The sequence below is a fragment of the Megalops cyprinoides genome, chromosome 2 (genome assembly GCF_013368585.1).
Source record: "Megalops cyprinoides isolate fMegCyp1 chromosome 2, fMegCyp1.pri, whole genome shotgun sequence".
Lineage (NCBI taxonomy): Eukaryota > Metazoa > Chordata > Actinopteri > Elopiformes > Megalopidae > Megalops > Megalops cyprinoides.
This window is the reverse complement of record NC_050584.1, coordinates 42,986,293-43,003,713: the sequence shown is the minus strand read 5'-3', so window position 1 is coordinate 43,003,713 and position 17,421 is coordinate 42,986,293. Positions and strand designations below refer to the sequence as shown.

Sequence of the window (17,421 nt, the reverse complement as noted above, 5' to 3'; positions counted from 1 at the left end):
ACTGACGTAAACAAATAAACATGCAATGGAATCAATAAACAAGGATAAATAAGGTCATAAAAAGGGAAAAATATAAATCTGATATTTGCCTCATAAGTGCCTGTAGATTGCAATACAAAATTTTGAAGGGTCTGAAATGATCATCTGCCTCACTCCAGCAAAGACACAAAAGCAAGCTCCCACCTGGCACAACTCTCGTCGGAGCCTACGACGTCATGCAAGTGGAAGTTCACTCTGGAACCGACATGGCTGTGACCTCATGCAGAGAACCACCCACCCTCAGACGTCACTTATACAGGGTATGGCCTGTGAGGAGGCTGCCGCCTTGGGTCTGAAGACATGCCCAGAAATGTGGAGACAATTACTGGAATGGGCTGTGAGGACACATGCAGGTGGTTATGATATAGGATATGCTCTTTCACTTTAATGAGACACATCATTTCAAAACACGATTCTGGAGGGAGATGAAATGGGACTCATTCCACTGAAAGATATATTTCTTCCACATTTTATCAGGAAACTGAACAATGGTAATATAGTGCTCTAGGATATTTAAATGTAACCCTTCCCATGTCTCCTCATTCCAAGTTGTAAAGTACATATCTGAACCTCAATTCACATGGAAGCCAACTGGGAAACAGTATGACGTGCTATTAACTAATACGGAACACAGAACTGGGAAGTAAATGATTGAGTATGAGATTATATTTTACATTTAAAATCCATTGAAAATCCATCCACTCTTTCTTTATCTCATGTCTTGCTAGGATAAGCCAATCAATTAAATGCTCATTTATTTGCATATGAATTAAATCTACAATTTTATCTTTAACTATCTTTTCATAAATGTTGTGGTCCTGCTTGTCTGTGTTGGCTTTGATCATAGCACCTTTAAAACACAACATCAAATCTGTTTTTACATAAAATTTGTGCAAGAAAGCAGCCTGACTGCACAGAAACCCCATTAATCAGTCTAAACCTAGTTAAAAAGGGACAAAATGCAGCAAGACTTCAGATGAGAACAGGGAATTCCATCAATCAACAAGTGTCAAGACATGTAATAAACATCAATATCCTGCAACATCTACATTGGTCTACACCTGGAAATTACCTTGCAGTGAGTGTATTTCACACTAACTAACTGCACACCAATCATACATTTACATTTATTTATTTAGCAGACGCTTTTATCAAAAGTGACTTAAAAAAGTGCATACAGTAAGTATAGCGACAGTACGGGGACAGGATGTGTACAGTCCCACAATGAGACAGTTCTCAGCTGAGAGCAAGGTCTGTTTGAGGACACAGTACTCAGATTTGTACAATTACAGCCTATAGGGCAACTAATATGATACACCTTCAAACAGCAAACTTCAACAGTTTCAAATGGCGCAATGAGCGTCAGGGTAAAGGCGGCAACAAGAAACAATTTAAAAAGCACAGCAATTTACGACAGCACTGATTGGGGGGGGGGGGGGGGCAGCAATTGTGTGCTGGGTCAGTCCAGGTAGAGTCTGAAGAGGTGCGTCTTCAGGCCCCGTCTGAAGGAATGGGGTGAAGGAGCTGTCCGTAGCGGGGCAGGGAGTTCATTCCACCTCATACGGAACATCTGAGGGACAAAGTGGAAAGGTTTGCACTGCGATGGAATGGGTTTGAGATAAGGGCGTAGGTTTGGTCTTAACATTGGTAGGGACACAACAACCGAGGGCTCATCAGAATTATCTAATATGACTTCACTGCAAAGATAATGGGAACAAGTTCACTCACATATTGGTAGGGACAATTCTGTCCTCCCAAAATATTGGTAGGGACATGTCCCTACCATCCATATGCAAACCTACACCCTTGGTTTGAGACATACGTTTGAATGGAATTATGAAAGGAAGGTTAGGTCATTGAATAAATAAAATACAGAGAAAGGTCTGGCTAGATGTTCCAAGCATTTATAAATCAGCTTTACCAACTCATATGTTGGTACCCTTCAAGACGAGAAAAACATTCTATGCAGCCATTTTACACCAACAAGTGAAAATACACTATTTAAATCCTGCAAGATTTGTTTGGTAAGACTGTTAAACTACATCAGAAAATATGTGGCTTTTGATTCACAAACCCTAAAATGTAATATCTAAACATGAGTGCAATTTTTCAATATTGTCCTCAGTGTCAAATATGCTTTAAAAGAATCAAATGAAATGAAACCTATGACAAGCTGAGTAGGCCTAAGACAATAATACATTGTTTCTGGTTGAGTGAAAAAGTTGTTTTCTAAAACTATGTATGAATATAGAGTTCTATTTATTTAAGAGGGAACAAAAATTGTCTGATATGTGTTATTTTTCAAGTATAAAGACAAAGACACATGACCTTTCTGTGAGGTTCTTTCAGTGAGGCCTTTCATAGTAAAGGTTAGCATTAGAATAGTGTATCAGTGTTTTAGACATGTCTTGATCAAGAGTTTGCTGTATGCCACAAGCTGCAGACAAAAGCTGGCAAGTGGAAACTGTACTGATGCTCTGTAATGCTGATTCATCAAATAAAGGGAAGTTGGTTCATTCCTGAACACATACATTCACTGAGGGCAGAGAAAGAAGTCCTTGGGTCAGAGGTCCAGATATGCCAAGAATTACACATCTGTCCAGGCAGACTTCTGACAGGTCGACAGGAATTGTCTTGAAACCTCACTGAGTGATGGGTCTTCAAAATAAAAGTCCCAGTAGAGAAAATGTACACCACCCAATCACCATCAGATCATTAGAACCTCTACTCATGCTGTTCTGAAGCCTGCTTGGGGATTACAAAATATATCATGCAAGTTCATCTATAGTGCTGATACATACTGAAGATAAATATTTCCATGAGACTGTAACATTTCAAACAAATATTGTTCAAGTGCATGATGTTCATTTTACAACCAACTACCCACTACAGGGTAAAGTGGTTAAAAAGTTGAACTGCTTAGTGTCTGAATATATTTATCAACATTTATATTCAAATATTGAATTGATTGCATGGTGCATTAGTGGAGGCATTTTTAAGTGTGTCCAGCAAGAAAGGTCAATCCAAGACAGTGCAGAACAGACACCAAAAGTGCTCGAGCTTTTATCAAATGATATTAATGAAGACTAGAAAGTGATTGTTTCAAAGGCTAAAAATACTGTCGATTTCAACTGTAACGGGACCTACATTTTTTAAATAATTTTAACCATTTCTTTAAACTGGCCGGCTGTTTTCCACCACAAATGAACATTTGCTATTAAGTTCCAACCTGCATGTGAATGGCTTAAAATACAGAAAACCTCTCTGATCGCATTCTAAAGGAGACACTGATCTTAAGGTAAATGACACTCATTAACATTTACATGTTTAATCCCAGGGGCCTTTTCAGGCTTTTGTTAATGGACTCTGCTAACTGAGTCCCTTGCCCCATGAAACTTACACTCATTTGAGAAATCTCCTACACTGAAGACTGACTGCCAATATTCACCATCATAATAATTTGACATTCTGCCTTTACATTTTTTCTGTCTCTAAAGGTACATCAAACAGTATATACCAGGAGGGTGTTTCACCTCTTTGAGAAGGATTGCCTTGGAAGCAGCAGTAGTCTCAGCTATGCATTTACAATCAACAATGAGACACAACAAAGATGGCAAAAAACCTCTACATACATGATCAAATTAGCACCAGGAAGACGTATGCACAGCTCCTGGAGCACATTTTGTTCAAACCGAAAAGAATAGTTATGCAGTACATTCAGTACAGTACAGTAGTACTCAGTAAAGTACAAACTCAGACTTGCCTACTAATAACATGCCACAGGTGCAGAGACACTTTTCAAACCACAAACACGCAGATCCATTATCCAGATGCATAATTAATAAGCGCCGCTTACGTTGTCCCCGGAGCAATGCAAGCCGTAAAGAACAGTACATTACATTCTATCTTCACTTTTTATTCTTCCACAGGTTCACAATGTGATTAGCTTCTGGGCTACTCCACTCCTTCAGGCAAAGTCATTACTCACAGTTTACCTTTTACACAGTTTACAGTTTATTATTTATATAATAAAATACATGGATTAGATGCAAATGGTTTTGAGCACTTTTATCATATTTATTATGCTGTCTACTGTCTGTGTTGTTGGTAAAAAGTGTGTCAAGATGTATGACTCGTCCCCTGCAAACCAAATCTGCCAACGGGTACAACTAAAGTAACCTGAACCTTTCTCTTATTTGGGATATGATGGGGAAGATCTCATCCTACAAATGATTTCAGCATAGTTATCCTGAGGAGCCTGGTTAGATGCAAATAAAACTAATCTGTTTCCTTACTTGTTTCCTGAATATACTCCAAAAGGCTGTACACATGAAGCCTGGGAGTTATCTGGCCAGATAACTACTATAGCCACCTTTATAGTATCGCACTTCAATCCATCAATATAAGTACAAGCATAAGTAATACGAAACACATTAAAGGACGTGTGCTTAGGGCTTTTAATTTAACTGAAACTGATGGCGGAAGATGAAAAACAGTAGCGGTGTGAAGAGCGTATTTAATCTTTACCATAGATCAACTTCTTACGGTAAGGAAACTACCGTTTTCGTTAAAAAGACTGGTGAGGCCAAAATTAATCATTATACAGGCCTCGGTCAACTAATGGCTTTGTTCATTGGAATGTATTATTGTGTAACTGTGCCAATCAGTTACTGGCTTTAGTGTCTTTAAACTCACAAAATATGACACCTTAATTTCACATAGTTACACAATGACTTATTTTCGGGAGAGTTAATGCGAGAAAAGAGAATAACTACAACGCTACCAGCGTTTATTCCAAACTATATAAATCGGCGATTATGAACACTTTTGGAGAGCAACAGGCCTACAGCTGAAATTCCCGTCTTCCTTCGATCTTCTCCACCGAAACTTTCTAATACTTATCGCCTCGATACCAATATGAATGCTAACTCGGACAATGAGAGCAACCCTATTTACACCTGAATGAGGCCTCAAAATAGACGCCAAATAGTTTAATAGCACGTGCTTTGAGGGGCGTTTGAAGCTCTGAGAAGGTTACGATACAGGTCTGGCGCCTGGTCGCTGCAACGTTTTGAAAAGCCTGCTGTGAGGACTCAATGATACGCAAATGAATCAAGGAAAAGTGGTGGTGGCGGCTAAGCAGGGTAGGTCATAAATAGCTACTCTTTCGCATTTACCTTACATAATACATGAGGACGCCATTGACATGGATCTGCCCTTTAACTACAATGAGTGAAATTAAATAAAAATTTACCGCTATAAGACGTTTTTTTTTCATGTCCTCACCTCGTCTATGGATAGCTTAAGGACTTACCGTGACCCCTGGAACATACTCTAATCAGAATCAGTAGTAATAGTGTTTGTTTTCCAAGTTGTCGTTGCGGCACAATATTGCAATATAGAGATATTTTTAGATATTGTAAAATCGTTGCCAGCTGTAACAAAGCGAGCAGACATGCCTGTGCAATGTATTTATCATCGTGCATAGTTACCAATGTCTTTCAGCCTAAACATCGCTCTTCCCCATTATGTTCCAAAACTCAGTGACGTAAAGGAAATGTACTTGGAAGACAGCCAAACTTGTAACTGTCTTGAAAGTGCAGTTTGTAGAGAATGACACACATTGTTATTGTTATTATTAATAACAGTAGTAGCAGAGTAGTAGTAGTAATAGTAGTAGTAGTGGCAGTAGCCTATGCAGCAGTCTTCGTAAATATTTCAAACGCGTGTTCTTTGCTATCTTAAGTTTCTCATGCTATGGATAAATCATTATGATCATGAAATGTGCCTGCATGCTGAGAGGGCAAATTATTAACTAAACGAGTTATTGGTCGTCGGAATGAACACTAGAGTTCAGTTACAAGTAAAATGCATAACATAGTTTTCAGTAAAATGAAATACTGGCTATATATCAAATATGGTCTTCATTATAAGGTGGGTTTTTGTTTCCCTGAAATCAAATCTCCTGATGGATGCAGATGTTCTTGATTTTGTTCGGTTTTGTCCTATGTACTCTATATTATTCACGGATTCTGTGAAGGCACTCTTTCTTTTGTATCTCTCACACACGCGCGCGCGCACGTACACTTCTTTCTTTTATTTATTTATTTTTTTCTGGTGCTAATGCTGGCCAAAGGGGTTGGGCTTCTGGAATGAGGTTCCAACGATTTAAGGAGCTCGCAGGAGTGTGTAAGGGAGAGCACGGACTACAACACTCTCGAAAAAGAGCCGTTTATATACCAGGGCTAAATTTAGGGAGTAGTGCGCTACCTCAATCCTGAACGAGTCTCCACCGTTTACGTGTTTCCTCCGCTTCATACAATTGGTCCAGCTTTTCAGCTGCAATATTTATAAGGTAGGATCTCCTACCAATCAAACTTGTAGGCTACATGACTTTGAAACACTACTTCATAAGAGAGGGAAACTTGTAGCTTTACTACTTGTGAGGGTTGCTCGAGTGGAGTGAAGAAGGCTGAACGTACGCCGAATTTGCAAGTATATTTGTAAACACAAAGACAGAATTTTACGTTACGAAACAATCCCTGACAACGAATGGAAATGGCCTTAAGCGGGTCCATTTTACCATCGATTTCTACATTTGCGAACCAGAAGGAGAAAGGTTGGGAAAACGTAAGTATGATTTTTCACATATTCTTCTTTTTCCAGTAGTTTTTGTGAATGGGACTAATGTTTATATTGTCATTTATTTGCTTCAGTTCTGTTGTCAGCTGAAACGTTTGTTTTTAAGACATCAGGTTTACTCTTTTTCAAATGCGCACGAACTGTTACTGTGTTTCTTTATTCCGACATTTTAGGTACCTTGACTTGTGTTTTCTTTTACATTTTTCTCTAACATGCCGCCTCTCTTTATGCAGCAGAGATGGAAAAGCGAAATGGACAAGTCCGTGCATTCCAGTTGCTCTGTGCATGATGTTGTTATGAACATGGACAATTGCTCTGGCAGAAAGGACGACGAGGATCTCAGCAATTTTCTGGATCTGGATTTTATTCTTTCTAACACCACCGGCACGGAAAGCCTTACAGTGCTCGGGACGGGAGCAGGAGGGGAGTACAGGTTAACAGAGCCAGGCAACCTGTACCAGACGGGTATCCCCCCAGCGGCATACACGGTGCAGGAACAGAACAGTCCGCCGCCGTCGTATAACAGCAGTCTTATGGCGGAGCTTCTGAGACCTGAAGTTGACAACAGTTACTGCATGTCCAGTAACAGCATTCAGGGGAGATTTCATGTCAGCTCTTCGGCTTTCCCAAGTCAGGACTTTGTAGACAGTATCAAAGTCGAGTCACCAATGGACGGTTATGGACCACCCGTGGGCATGGTTCCTCAGAGCTGCCCCAAAATCAAACAGGAGGGTAACGTTTCCTGCATGATGTCCTTCGAGCAGCCCAGGCTGGCGAATTCCCCACAGGCAGCAGGCAACATGACTCCGCCGCTGAGCCCAGACGATCTCATGAGTTCCGACTGCCAGTCTCAGATGTTACACTCCATGACCTTCGCGCAGAATTATCACTCTGCTCCGGGCTTCCCCCATCCTCACCCACCTCCACCCTCCCAGATGCAGCTCTCTTACCAAAGCGGGCACCAGTTTAGCATGTATGAAGATGGACTTGGTATGCAGCCTACCACTCAGAGAGTACTGCTGACACCACCGTCTTCTCCCCTCGAGATGCTCGACGCGAAGCCCAAGAGAGGTCGTCGCTCCTGGCCAAGGAAGCGGACGGCTACTCACACCTGCACTTTTGCTGGCTGCGGCAAAACCTACACGAAGAGTTCGCATTTAAAAGCGCACCACCGGACGCACACGGGTAAGAATTCCGTTGCATTTTTTATCTGTTGATTTTTCCATAAGAACGTAATGCATCTCCATCATATATTATTATTATTATTATTATTATTATTATTACTTACATTTCTGGGGTTAATACATGTAATGCACGACGATTAGCCATAGAAATAAGTACGCATGGTAACAAGTAACAGAGGAACTAATCGGTTATTTGTCTTTTGTGAATGTAGGCGAGAAGCCCTATCACTGCAGTTGGGAGGGCTGTGGCTGGAAGTTCGCCCGATCCGACGAGCTGACCCGCCATTTCCGCAAGCACACTGGTCACCGTCCTTTCCAGTGCCACCTGTGCGAACGTGCCTTCTCGAGATCTGATCACCTGGCTCTGCATATGAAGCGACACATGTGAGGATACACATACGGTTATGGACTATGCAAACGAGAAAACATCGGGAAAAAAAATATTTCCCAAGTATATTATTATTGCTTCTATTTAAAATTTGCTTTAAAAAGTCAGCAAGGACAAAACAATTTGACTTGTTACATTTATATATATATATATGAATATTTTAAAATAATGTAGCTGGTACTACTTTGGTTTTTGACAAAGGTATTTTGTAAAAGGCTTCTGAAGAGCATTACGGAGTGTTTGTTTTGTGGCAAACACATCAACTTGCCAGGCTGGCCCTTATGCACACCTCTGACGCAACTGGAACAAGACATTAAAACGTACAATGAGCATTGTTAAAGCGGTTTATTTTATTAGTTACAATAGTGCCTTTCTATAATGTATGTATGTTACCAATGCCATACTGTCCATGGGCTAAAAATCGACAAGTTTATATTTGATAAAACTGTCAACAGCACATGAGTTAAGCTTTGCAGACAATGTTTTGTTCTTAAAACTGCCTTTCAGCCCATAGAGGCATAGATTGAATGTTCAGTATATGTCTTTTTTATGTATTGAATACTATATGAAGTCAGGGTCTTTAAATCTATTGAAATAGGTTTTCCATTAAAAAATTGTGTCTTTAAAGGTGAATTTATCGATCTGTTTCAGCTCCGAGCTACACTATTGATGCAGGGCTAGATGTCTTATGCATTTTGTTGTTTTCAAACCAAAACAAATCTATATTAAGAACTGTACATAAGTTGTATAATGTAAATAGTGTATTTTAATGTACATATTAAACTAAATTGAAAGATGTATGTTTGACTCCAGCTTCACTTTTTTACATGATTGATTTTGTTAGGTGGGCAGTGTTTATAATCAAAGCACCCAAAATGGAAAGTTACCTTTACACATCTGTGTCATACATTAACTTGTATTCAGCTGTTTATTAGGGGTTGCTTTGATGCATATTGCAAGACTGTGCTCTGTAGTTTAACCACACACACACTTACACACAAAGCTTTCAAAAAATTGGCCATCAGTTGCCTTTTTGATAAGACCAGGCTAAAAGCTGTCGTTTCAAAGTCCAGATCAAGCTTGTGGATTGTGCATTATGATTTAGACTATAATGTTTTCCAGCTGCAGGAGGGAAACTGCCAGTAGTCTGTGGCTCCAACCTTTAAATATAAACATTACATTTACATAATTATAGAGACTGAATATAGATATGGCATGGGGGTATATCACTCTTCAGTAAAGAACCCTGCCTCCACTTTAAGACATTGAGAGAGAAGATAAAGTGAAGTCCGGTTAAGCAGGGAGTTAGCAGAGGGGGACACCAGATAACAGGATTTAGAATTAGATACATTTACTTCCCCTTGCACTTGTGAAGGCAAAGGCAAATCTCTAAACTTAGTTCTAAACACATCAACTGAATTCCTATTCTATAGAGCTATCATTTACAAGAGCAGGAAATAATGCTTTCTGGGTGGGGCTGGTGGCTCCAATGATAAGACTTTTCCTTTTTAACTTTACAGCCCTCTGCTGCACCATGAAACTTTCAATGAGGCAGTTTAAAACACCAGTAAAGATTATATTAGTAACAGTCATATATTAAATATCAAGAAAACTGTTGATATGCATTTAGTACCTGTGAGAAAATTAAGCCACAAAATCTAAAATAACACCTTGCAGTGAGACTTTAAAATAGTGCAGTTGGCAGTTTCTCCATGACAACTGCTGGGCTTGGGTTAGATGTGATGCTGTCTTCCAACCATACCAACTTAATAAGCATTCAAGCATTCAAATCACACCAGAAATCTAAGAGCATGCAAAACATTTTGCCCCATCCATCTCTTAATAAGGGGCATCTCGTCCGTATATTTGGGTCACATGAAAGCATTCCTCCACAATAAGGTGCCATTGCCTTCAGAATAAACTCCTCTTCACCATGTTACGCGTCTAATTATTCCATTTAACTTTGTGTGTGAAAACAGGCAGTCAGGACACAAGGGCTATCTTAATCACTTGGAACACAAAGTACTATTTTTCTCATCTTGATGTAGTTCACTGTCTCTGAGCAAAATAAGGAAATAAAAAGACAGCTATTAATAGCATAGTCAGCCATGTGAAAATCAAACTTTTTCATTTCACTTTTCTGTCTTACTATAATAATAACTTTTACTAGTGAGTGTTGAGGGCCTGAACCATGACTTGAAGGTCAAGATGTGTGTGCGTGCATAGTATTTTTAGCTCCACAAAAAGCAGTGCTATTGTCCTGCATGTAAAGTAATCTTGCTTAACAACCTGTCTCAACTGTGCAGAGTTATCAATATAGATGCGTTCTGCTTCCCGTTTGATGTTGTTTTGTTTCACTGGGACTGAGAGGTGTGAAACAGTTCTGGCTTTTTTCATAGTCAGCTTTCATCATGCTTTTTAAACGGTGTTCTCAAGTGTTAATTCTCTTCGTTTTCAACCTAAGATATATTATGTACTAAAGCTCAGTTTTGAGCAATCTCTCACTGTGAATCTTCAGACAGCTTTCTTTGCACTGTTTAAAGGAAATTGTGTGCTACAAACCTTATATAAATTCACACAAAGATTATTTTCATATTACCTCTGCATATGAAATCATGAGGAAGTTCATCTGTTGGCTCTGTGCCATGGGACATCTGAAACAGCATATATTAAGATGAAAGTTACAATTGTTTTTAGAGCAAAAACCCATGAAAGCTGTTTCACTTTATAGAAATGACTAACAATCAGGAGTCAAGGGTGACATGAGAGGTGCAAAGAGGTGTTAAATCCACAAGAATAATTACTTCTATTGTCAGTTAGGTGAGAATTTTGATTCCATTAGCAAAGACTGCAGATGTTTAGGTAAGTTTTAGGTCAAATGCCTCCTAAAATGACACTGCAGCCAGTGCTAAGGTTACTTTCAAGCCCTCTACTCAGTTTCTCCCCATTCCCACACACTTATCTGTGCCTTTCCCAACCTCCTTATTTCATTTAAACTTTCAAAGTCTGTGAAGACAGTTTGACATATTGCACTGCGATGTGTTTTTTGCAACACATGTAAATGCACTGCTGTCCAAAGTAAACACCTAATATTTGGCCCCCCAATCAAATCACAAAACTTCAGGGTCAGTTTTGTAACATCATAATCAAAACTCATGCATTCCTTTAGACAGGAATTCTTCCACTCCCCCAGTCAAATTATCAGCGCTCCAGTCCATCAGGGAGGAACTCACCTCTCTTGAGACCTAAAAGCAAGAACAGGCAATATTTTCATAACAGACTAAAAAAAAATCCTAAATGAATCTGGAGCAGTTACACACATAGCGCTCAAGACAATGTTTTTCCTCCTTTCATTTAATTAGTGTAAAATATGAGTTTGGAAGAAGTGTTATAGCACATATATGACATACCTCAAAGAAGAAGACAACACACAGAGTCATAAAGGGAAGTGACCAAAGGGGTTGAGTGTAGATGTCTATCCCAGCTGTTATTGTAAACCATACAGATAATAGCATCTCAGATGGAATCATCCATACTTTTTTCCATGTTTTTTAGCTCCACCGTTCTACCCCAATGCATGCAGAAGTCATTCAGTGACATATTTCTACAAGTGTGCAAGTTCATGATCAGACCAAAAGGCCTGATGTACAATGTCAGTTATATTTACCAACACTGACGCTAAACAGTCTGTGAATTCCTTTGTCTGAAAAAGAGGGATTGCTGTGGAATGAGCCTGCCATCTACTGGAATGATTCATGAACCTGTTGTTTTAGTGGAAGACAACCTTCACTTTAATAGGCACAATGCCTGTCTGTGGTCATTGCTGTTACAAATGGAAGATTTTGATATTTCTCCCCGGAACTTACCAACAGTATGCATAATGCAAATCGATGAGCATGATTTTGTGTTTGGAAATAGGCATCCACAGCACTGTTGATGAGGGCATTTTATCCTGGAATTCAGTCTCTGTATAATAATGTTTGGTTTGCAAACGTGGCACACACACTTATCTTGGACATATTGTTCAATGTACCAGTGCAGAAGGGTTTGTCAAAGTTAATCCAATGAGGGGAAAACCATGCTGTGTAACAGGGATGAAGAGAGGATCCATCTGGATGATTTTAACTTGTATTCTTCTCCCGAAAGTCCTTTTGGAAAACATGAACATTTATCCTCAGTACCACAATATCCCAGGGGCAGCATCATTCAGCATAGTTCCACTCCCTCACACAACTGATTAAATACAGTAAGCCCAGCTTGCCATGTTGGCCATTCTTCAGGACCAGATTGCCTGCATATTGCAAGTGGCATATTGGCTACAAATTATGTTTTCCATAATTGTTTTTGTGACCGGGGTTGATTGTTAAAGCTGGAACAAAAAACATGTATCCCCAGGACAGCTGCCAAGATTATTTTTCTTCAGCAAGGGGTTGCTCGTATTATCTCGGCAGGGCGAACGAACGCAAGCGATCCCATTACCTTTGACAGCGACAGATCTGACCTCTCCTCCTGGGTCACATGTGTACTGAGAAAATCCTGCCACGCCACCAGACACGTTATACAATGTGAACCATCTAACCTCCTGCAAAGCCTCATATTTGTGATAGGATATTTCATAATTTCCAAGAACTAGCTGCTTTAATGCAAAGGCATGAAAACAGTGTGAGTGGCTCGACAAAAAGGCTGTGAAGTTGGTACATGTTCTCGACAGCACCGCATGGCAGGATGACCAGTCTGACAAATATATCATCTCTGTGTAAGAGCATCTGTCCATTGGACTGTTGATAGTGGCAAATGTCTCATTTGGCCCCTTGTGTTCACTTGAAAAAAACCTGTAAGAAAAAACGTGTAAGGAAGAAATGAACACTGAAGGCCCAGTTTGTGAGATCAACATAGCTGCACGTCTCCCTGACCCATATTCATCCTCCACAGCGATACCCATTTCATTTCCGTACTTCCATTACCATAAGGTAAATAAAAAGTTACCTAGGAATTTCCTGTTATTTCAGATGGGGATAATTAACATTCTGAACACAGTATTGCTTCGGGTTCATGCATCATGTTCAGAGATGAGTCTGTAGACTCTGTATCTGTGGTATGATTTTTCCCCCCTTGCAGCTGCACCCTAGAAGTATAGATTGCTCCAATCCAAATCACATTTTCCACTCATGCCTTTTTGGCTGGCTTTGTTCATGGCTGAAGATCAGTGAAGGTTTTCTTTAAAAGTGCTCTTCAATAGTTACAAGGGGCAGTTTTAGTACAATGTAAGGATCAATGTGAACAACTTCTCACCTCAGTGATTTAGTGTACAATGTTTGAATGTTTCATATTGTTTTCACTTGATTTTTGTTGTGGCCTGCATTTATTTTTGCTGATCAAACCAAAATAATGTATGCAATTCATAATCTGAATGCTCTTGACAATGGTCGATTTCCCCGGACGTACATTGTGCAATCTGCGAGAGGAAACCGGTTAAATTAGCTCAGCAGTAACGGTCCACCCACTCTTCAGTAGAAACCGTGTAATGACTTTCCAAAGCAAAGAAATACTGAACTGAAAAAGCCAGAGAAACACACTGATTTATGATGACTGTGTATTATCACATATCCTCTTGTATTCCTAACTCTCCACAATACCCATGAGGAGAATGAGCCACATGCAGACGCATGCTTTCATGGATATGTCAAAACACTTCAAGTTCAGGGCAATCCAGTCCTCAACCTGGGATAGACCCCAATTAAGAAATTGGACCCAGATAAGGAAACCCAAAATGTCACCTTGCTTTTATTATATTAAACAATAACCATGTACAGAGGATTAAAATTCTAAAGAAATCCAGGCTTTTTATTATTATAATTTTCTGAAAAGTTACACATTTGTTTTTCCCCACTTTTCAAAGGACAAATATAACACGTAAAATATACACAATTTGTATACACCTTATGCATCGCAGTATGACACACTTATTTGCTGTTTATTCTCATCTACAGAGGAGGTCTAAGGCAGGTCAGAAAGGAAAGGAATGCATTAAGCTTCAGATCTGCTGTCAAGACCCTGAAAGAAAGCTCAGAAGAAAGCAAAAAGGTTCAATATAATTTGTTTGGCAGCGAGAAGCATCAGCCAATGTACACAATCAAACTAAATAAAAAACGGAGGTTAAATTGAAACTCTAAAAATTAAATTAGGTTGTAAAATGCTGCAGGTCTCCTTCAACACAAACACTGTTAAGTGAGGACTATTGCACAATGGAAGTAGCAAAATAAGAGAGGAGTCACAGTCATATCTACAGGAAACTCGTAACAGTTTGAAGAGGGTGCAGAGGGGTGTTGCAACAACTGAAACCCAAACTGTTTTTAAGGGTTTTGTGTCTGCGTGAGGGAGAATGCAGGGTGAGTAAACCAGGCGCACAGAGTTCCACAACTTAGGGGCCTTAGGGTTTTTATGTGGATTGAGACTAGGGCAGAGGCAGAAGGCAGTCACCAGTAGTGACAACATGGGAGCGGGTGTATTGGCATCAGGTAAGTATCTCCTTGTGATTAAAACACCACAAGCAGAAACACAACAGGCCACAGGAGAGGAGCAGACCACAGACGAACTCAAATATGTACACAAGTCAAGAGGAAGAAAGTACCTGCACGTGTCATTTTTACTGCTTTCAGTGGTGACAGCAACCAAAAACCCAGATAGGTAACCAAAGATAGCGGTAAGAAATTGTGGGCTACCATTATGTCAAGCAGCATATCCATAATGCTATGCTATTCACTTGTTCAAAAAAAAAAAAACATTCCCCAAAATCAGGTGTTAAAATATTTTTAAAAATCTAAAATTTCACTAGATTACACATGGCTCAGGAAAGCTGTAAGATTTTTTTTTTTTGTACAGCATTTAACCTGCATGGGGACACCAGAATAAATTATATTTTTTAGGGTTGATAGTACCTGGCCACTTCTATTAAGGGTATAACTGGAACACTAAGACACACATACATTGGGGCAAACAACTATTTTTTTTTTCTTCACTGTTTAAAAGTATGACATCTTCCCTGTTTCTCCCAACTATCAAACTCAAAAAAGCCAAAGCTGAAATACAAAAGCTAAAGGGAAACCACAACTCCATCAGCAGTACCATCAGCTATAAATTCAAGTCACACACAGATCAAGATGGCCAGCAAAATCAGTCTCCAGGAGCAAATGGTTATGGAACCAAAACCACCTTGCCTATCATTTAATCAGCAAACAATTTCAAAGACAGTTTGCAAACAAATCTATAGCACAGCGCAGTTTTATCTGCTGAAATGTCAATTATTCTTTGTGATTAGTAACAGTGATACTGTGCGTGGTATTAACATCTGAGGAAAACATTCAGAACTGAAGAGCCTATGAGCAGCTTGTGCTTGTAGAATCTCATAGTCGTACACTTCTATGCCTGCCAGAATGGGACCACTGCCTCTACTTGGAAACATATAAAAAAAATGTAAACGTTTTCCTTTTATTAAAAAAAAAAAAAGACAACACAAAAAATGCTACGACGTCTCAAAGAGAATATCTGATTCTCCAAGCTATAAAATAAAAGAGTCAGTGTTTTGCTTTAAAATGTAACAAAATGCTCCAACATTCCCATTCTATTTGTTTGCCCACATCCATGTCTTTTTGCTCCTTAAACAACATACCAAAGTACCAAGCCTGGTTCAGACTGACTGCCCTTTCATGCACCACTTTCCTGAACCCTGCTGAATAAATGTTTTTTTTTCTGTTCTTCAATGTAACCATGGCTCTGAACACACAAACCAGTAGACAATTAACCATCATGCTTCATTTTGCACCGCAGCATGACACAAAAGCATTCGCTACCTCAACTTCTACCTCTAGAAGTTTCCTCTAGTTGATTCTCACACACAAATTCAGTTTTTGTTCTTTAAATAAAAACATCAGTCTGCCACTATAGTACAGTTTATACAGTGCATATACAGTGCATAACTTTCATAAACCACAGAGTTTCCCCTCCCTCCTATACATCAAATAAAATTAAGGGCACAGACTAGTGCTATTTCTCTTGAAAATGGATACATATGGACAGCCCCGCCCCAGAGTTTATTCACTACGTTGCCCCTCATGGTGGAGTGTGGTGGTGGTGGTGGTGGTTTGGGGAGCGGCGCGCTGAGCGCGGTCACGCGTTGGACATCTCGGCCTTGCTGAGGGCGATGGCCAGCTCCAGGTCCTCCTGCTCCTGCTGGCGGAGCCGCTTCAGCCGGTCCCGCTCCGCCCGCTCGCTCTCCCGCTTGGCCCACTCTAGCTGCTGCGCCTCATTTCCAAACTGGGAGGAGAGACAGCGACGTTTTACACATGCTGGGGAAGGAGGGGGGGGGGGGGCACAGGCACTGCTCCTTCACATGCACACACTCGCACACGCTTAAGCCCTGCTTTTGGGGCGCCACCAGCACCTACTGACGGCACTGGGGGAACAGCGCCCGCTGAAAGCTCACTCAGCTAATGCTGAATCCCGTGTCACTGCCCAGAACACCACTTACACCACTGGCTTGAGTTAAACCCACAACGAGCTGACGGTGGCGTCAACAGTGGTGGTGCCTCGGCCGATTCAAATAATAGCACTACTGTCTACTGTGAAAACCACACTGTTTACTGTAAAAAATATTTCTGTCTGGTCAGACAAAATGGAGTACATTCTCTCATATTGCTATGCTTTTGTTTTAAATCTGACATGCATTTAGAAATCGAGCTACAATACACCACCTGGGTAGCATCTGTCTTCACTCATATCCTGCCTGGAGTGATACTTCAAAACAGCCCGAGTAGAGAAATGCTCCACTTTCTTCCTAACGTCTGATTACATCAGACAATGTACATGCATTTAGTGATGCAGATATAATTTGCATTGATAAGATCCTTTACTTTGTTATGTGGACTTGCAAAAGCACGTAAACGTTTAAATGAAAATGGCGCAATTCTTTTTCTAAAACACATTTTTCACAACACCAATCACCACCAACAAAAAAGGAGAAATAAATGTCACCACTAAAAATAGCTTTGGACAAAGGCATTTTCATCTTTTTTTCGGCTTCTGATTAAAGCATTTGTGATGCAAAATTAAAACACATTATAGGAAAGAGGAGGTCTCTGAATGCCTTTAAACACACAAGCAAACCAAAAC

The 17,421-nt window shown here is 40.0% G+C and overlaps 2 protein-coding genes across 6 annotated transcripts in view; one reads left to right on the top strand and one right to left on the bottom strand.

Moving 5' to 3' along the window:
• Positions 1-6,222: 6,222 nt before the first annotated feature.
• On the top strand, positions 6,223-9,053 carry klf2a (Kruppel-like factor 2a). 2 transcript variants are annotated; one of them, XM_036521137.1, is made up of 3 exons: positions 6,223-6,669; positions 6,918-7,866; positions 8,078-9,053. In XM_036521137.1, exons 1-3 carry the CDS (start codon positions 6,592-6,594, stop codon positions 8,251-8,253), a joined length of 1,203 nt encoding a protein of 400 aa, XP_036377030.1. In that variant the 5' UTR covers positions 6,223-6,591; the 3' UTR covers positions 8,254-9,053. The 2 variants fall into 2 exon arrangements, with proteins under 2 accessions (XP_036377030.1, XP_036377029.1); XM_036521136.1 differs by having other exon boundaries at positions 6,915-7,866.
• Positions 9,054-14,094: 5,041 nt separating this feature from the next.
• The window catches only part of eps15l1a (epidermal growth factor receptor pathway substrate 15-like 1a), a 36,028-nt gene continuing 32,701 nt past the window's right edge, over positions 14,095-17,421 (bottom strand). For 2 of the 4 annotated variants that reach the window (XM_036517378.1, XM_036517386.1), the window contains one exon: positions 14,095-16,566. In XM_036517378.1, the coding sequence (XP_036373271.1) occupies positions 16,420-16,566 (147 nt within the window). In that variant the 3' untranslated portion in view covers positions 14,095-16,419. The remainder of the gene's footprint in view (positions 16,567-17,421) is intronic. The other 2 variants (XM_036517393.1, XM_036517398.1) reach the window with 2 other exon arrangements.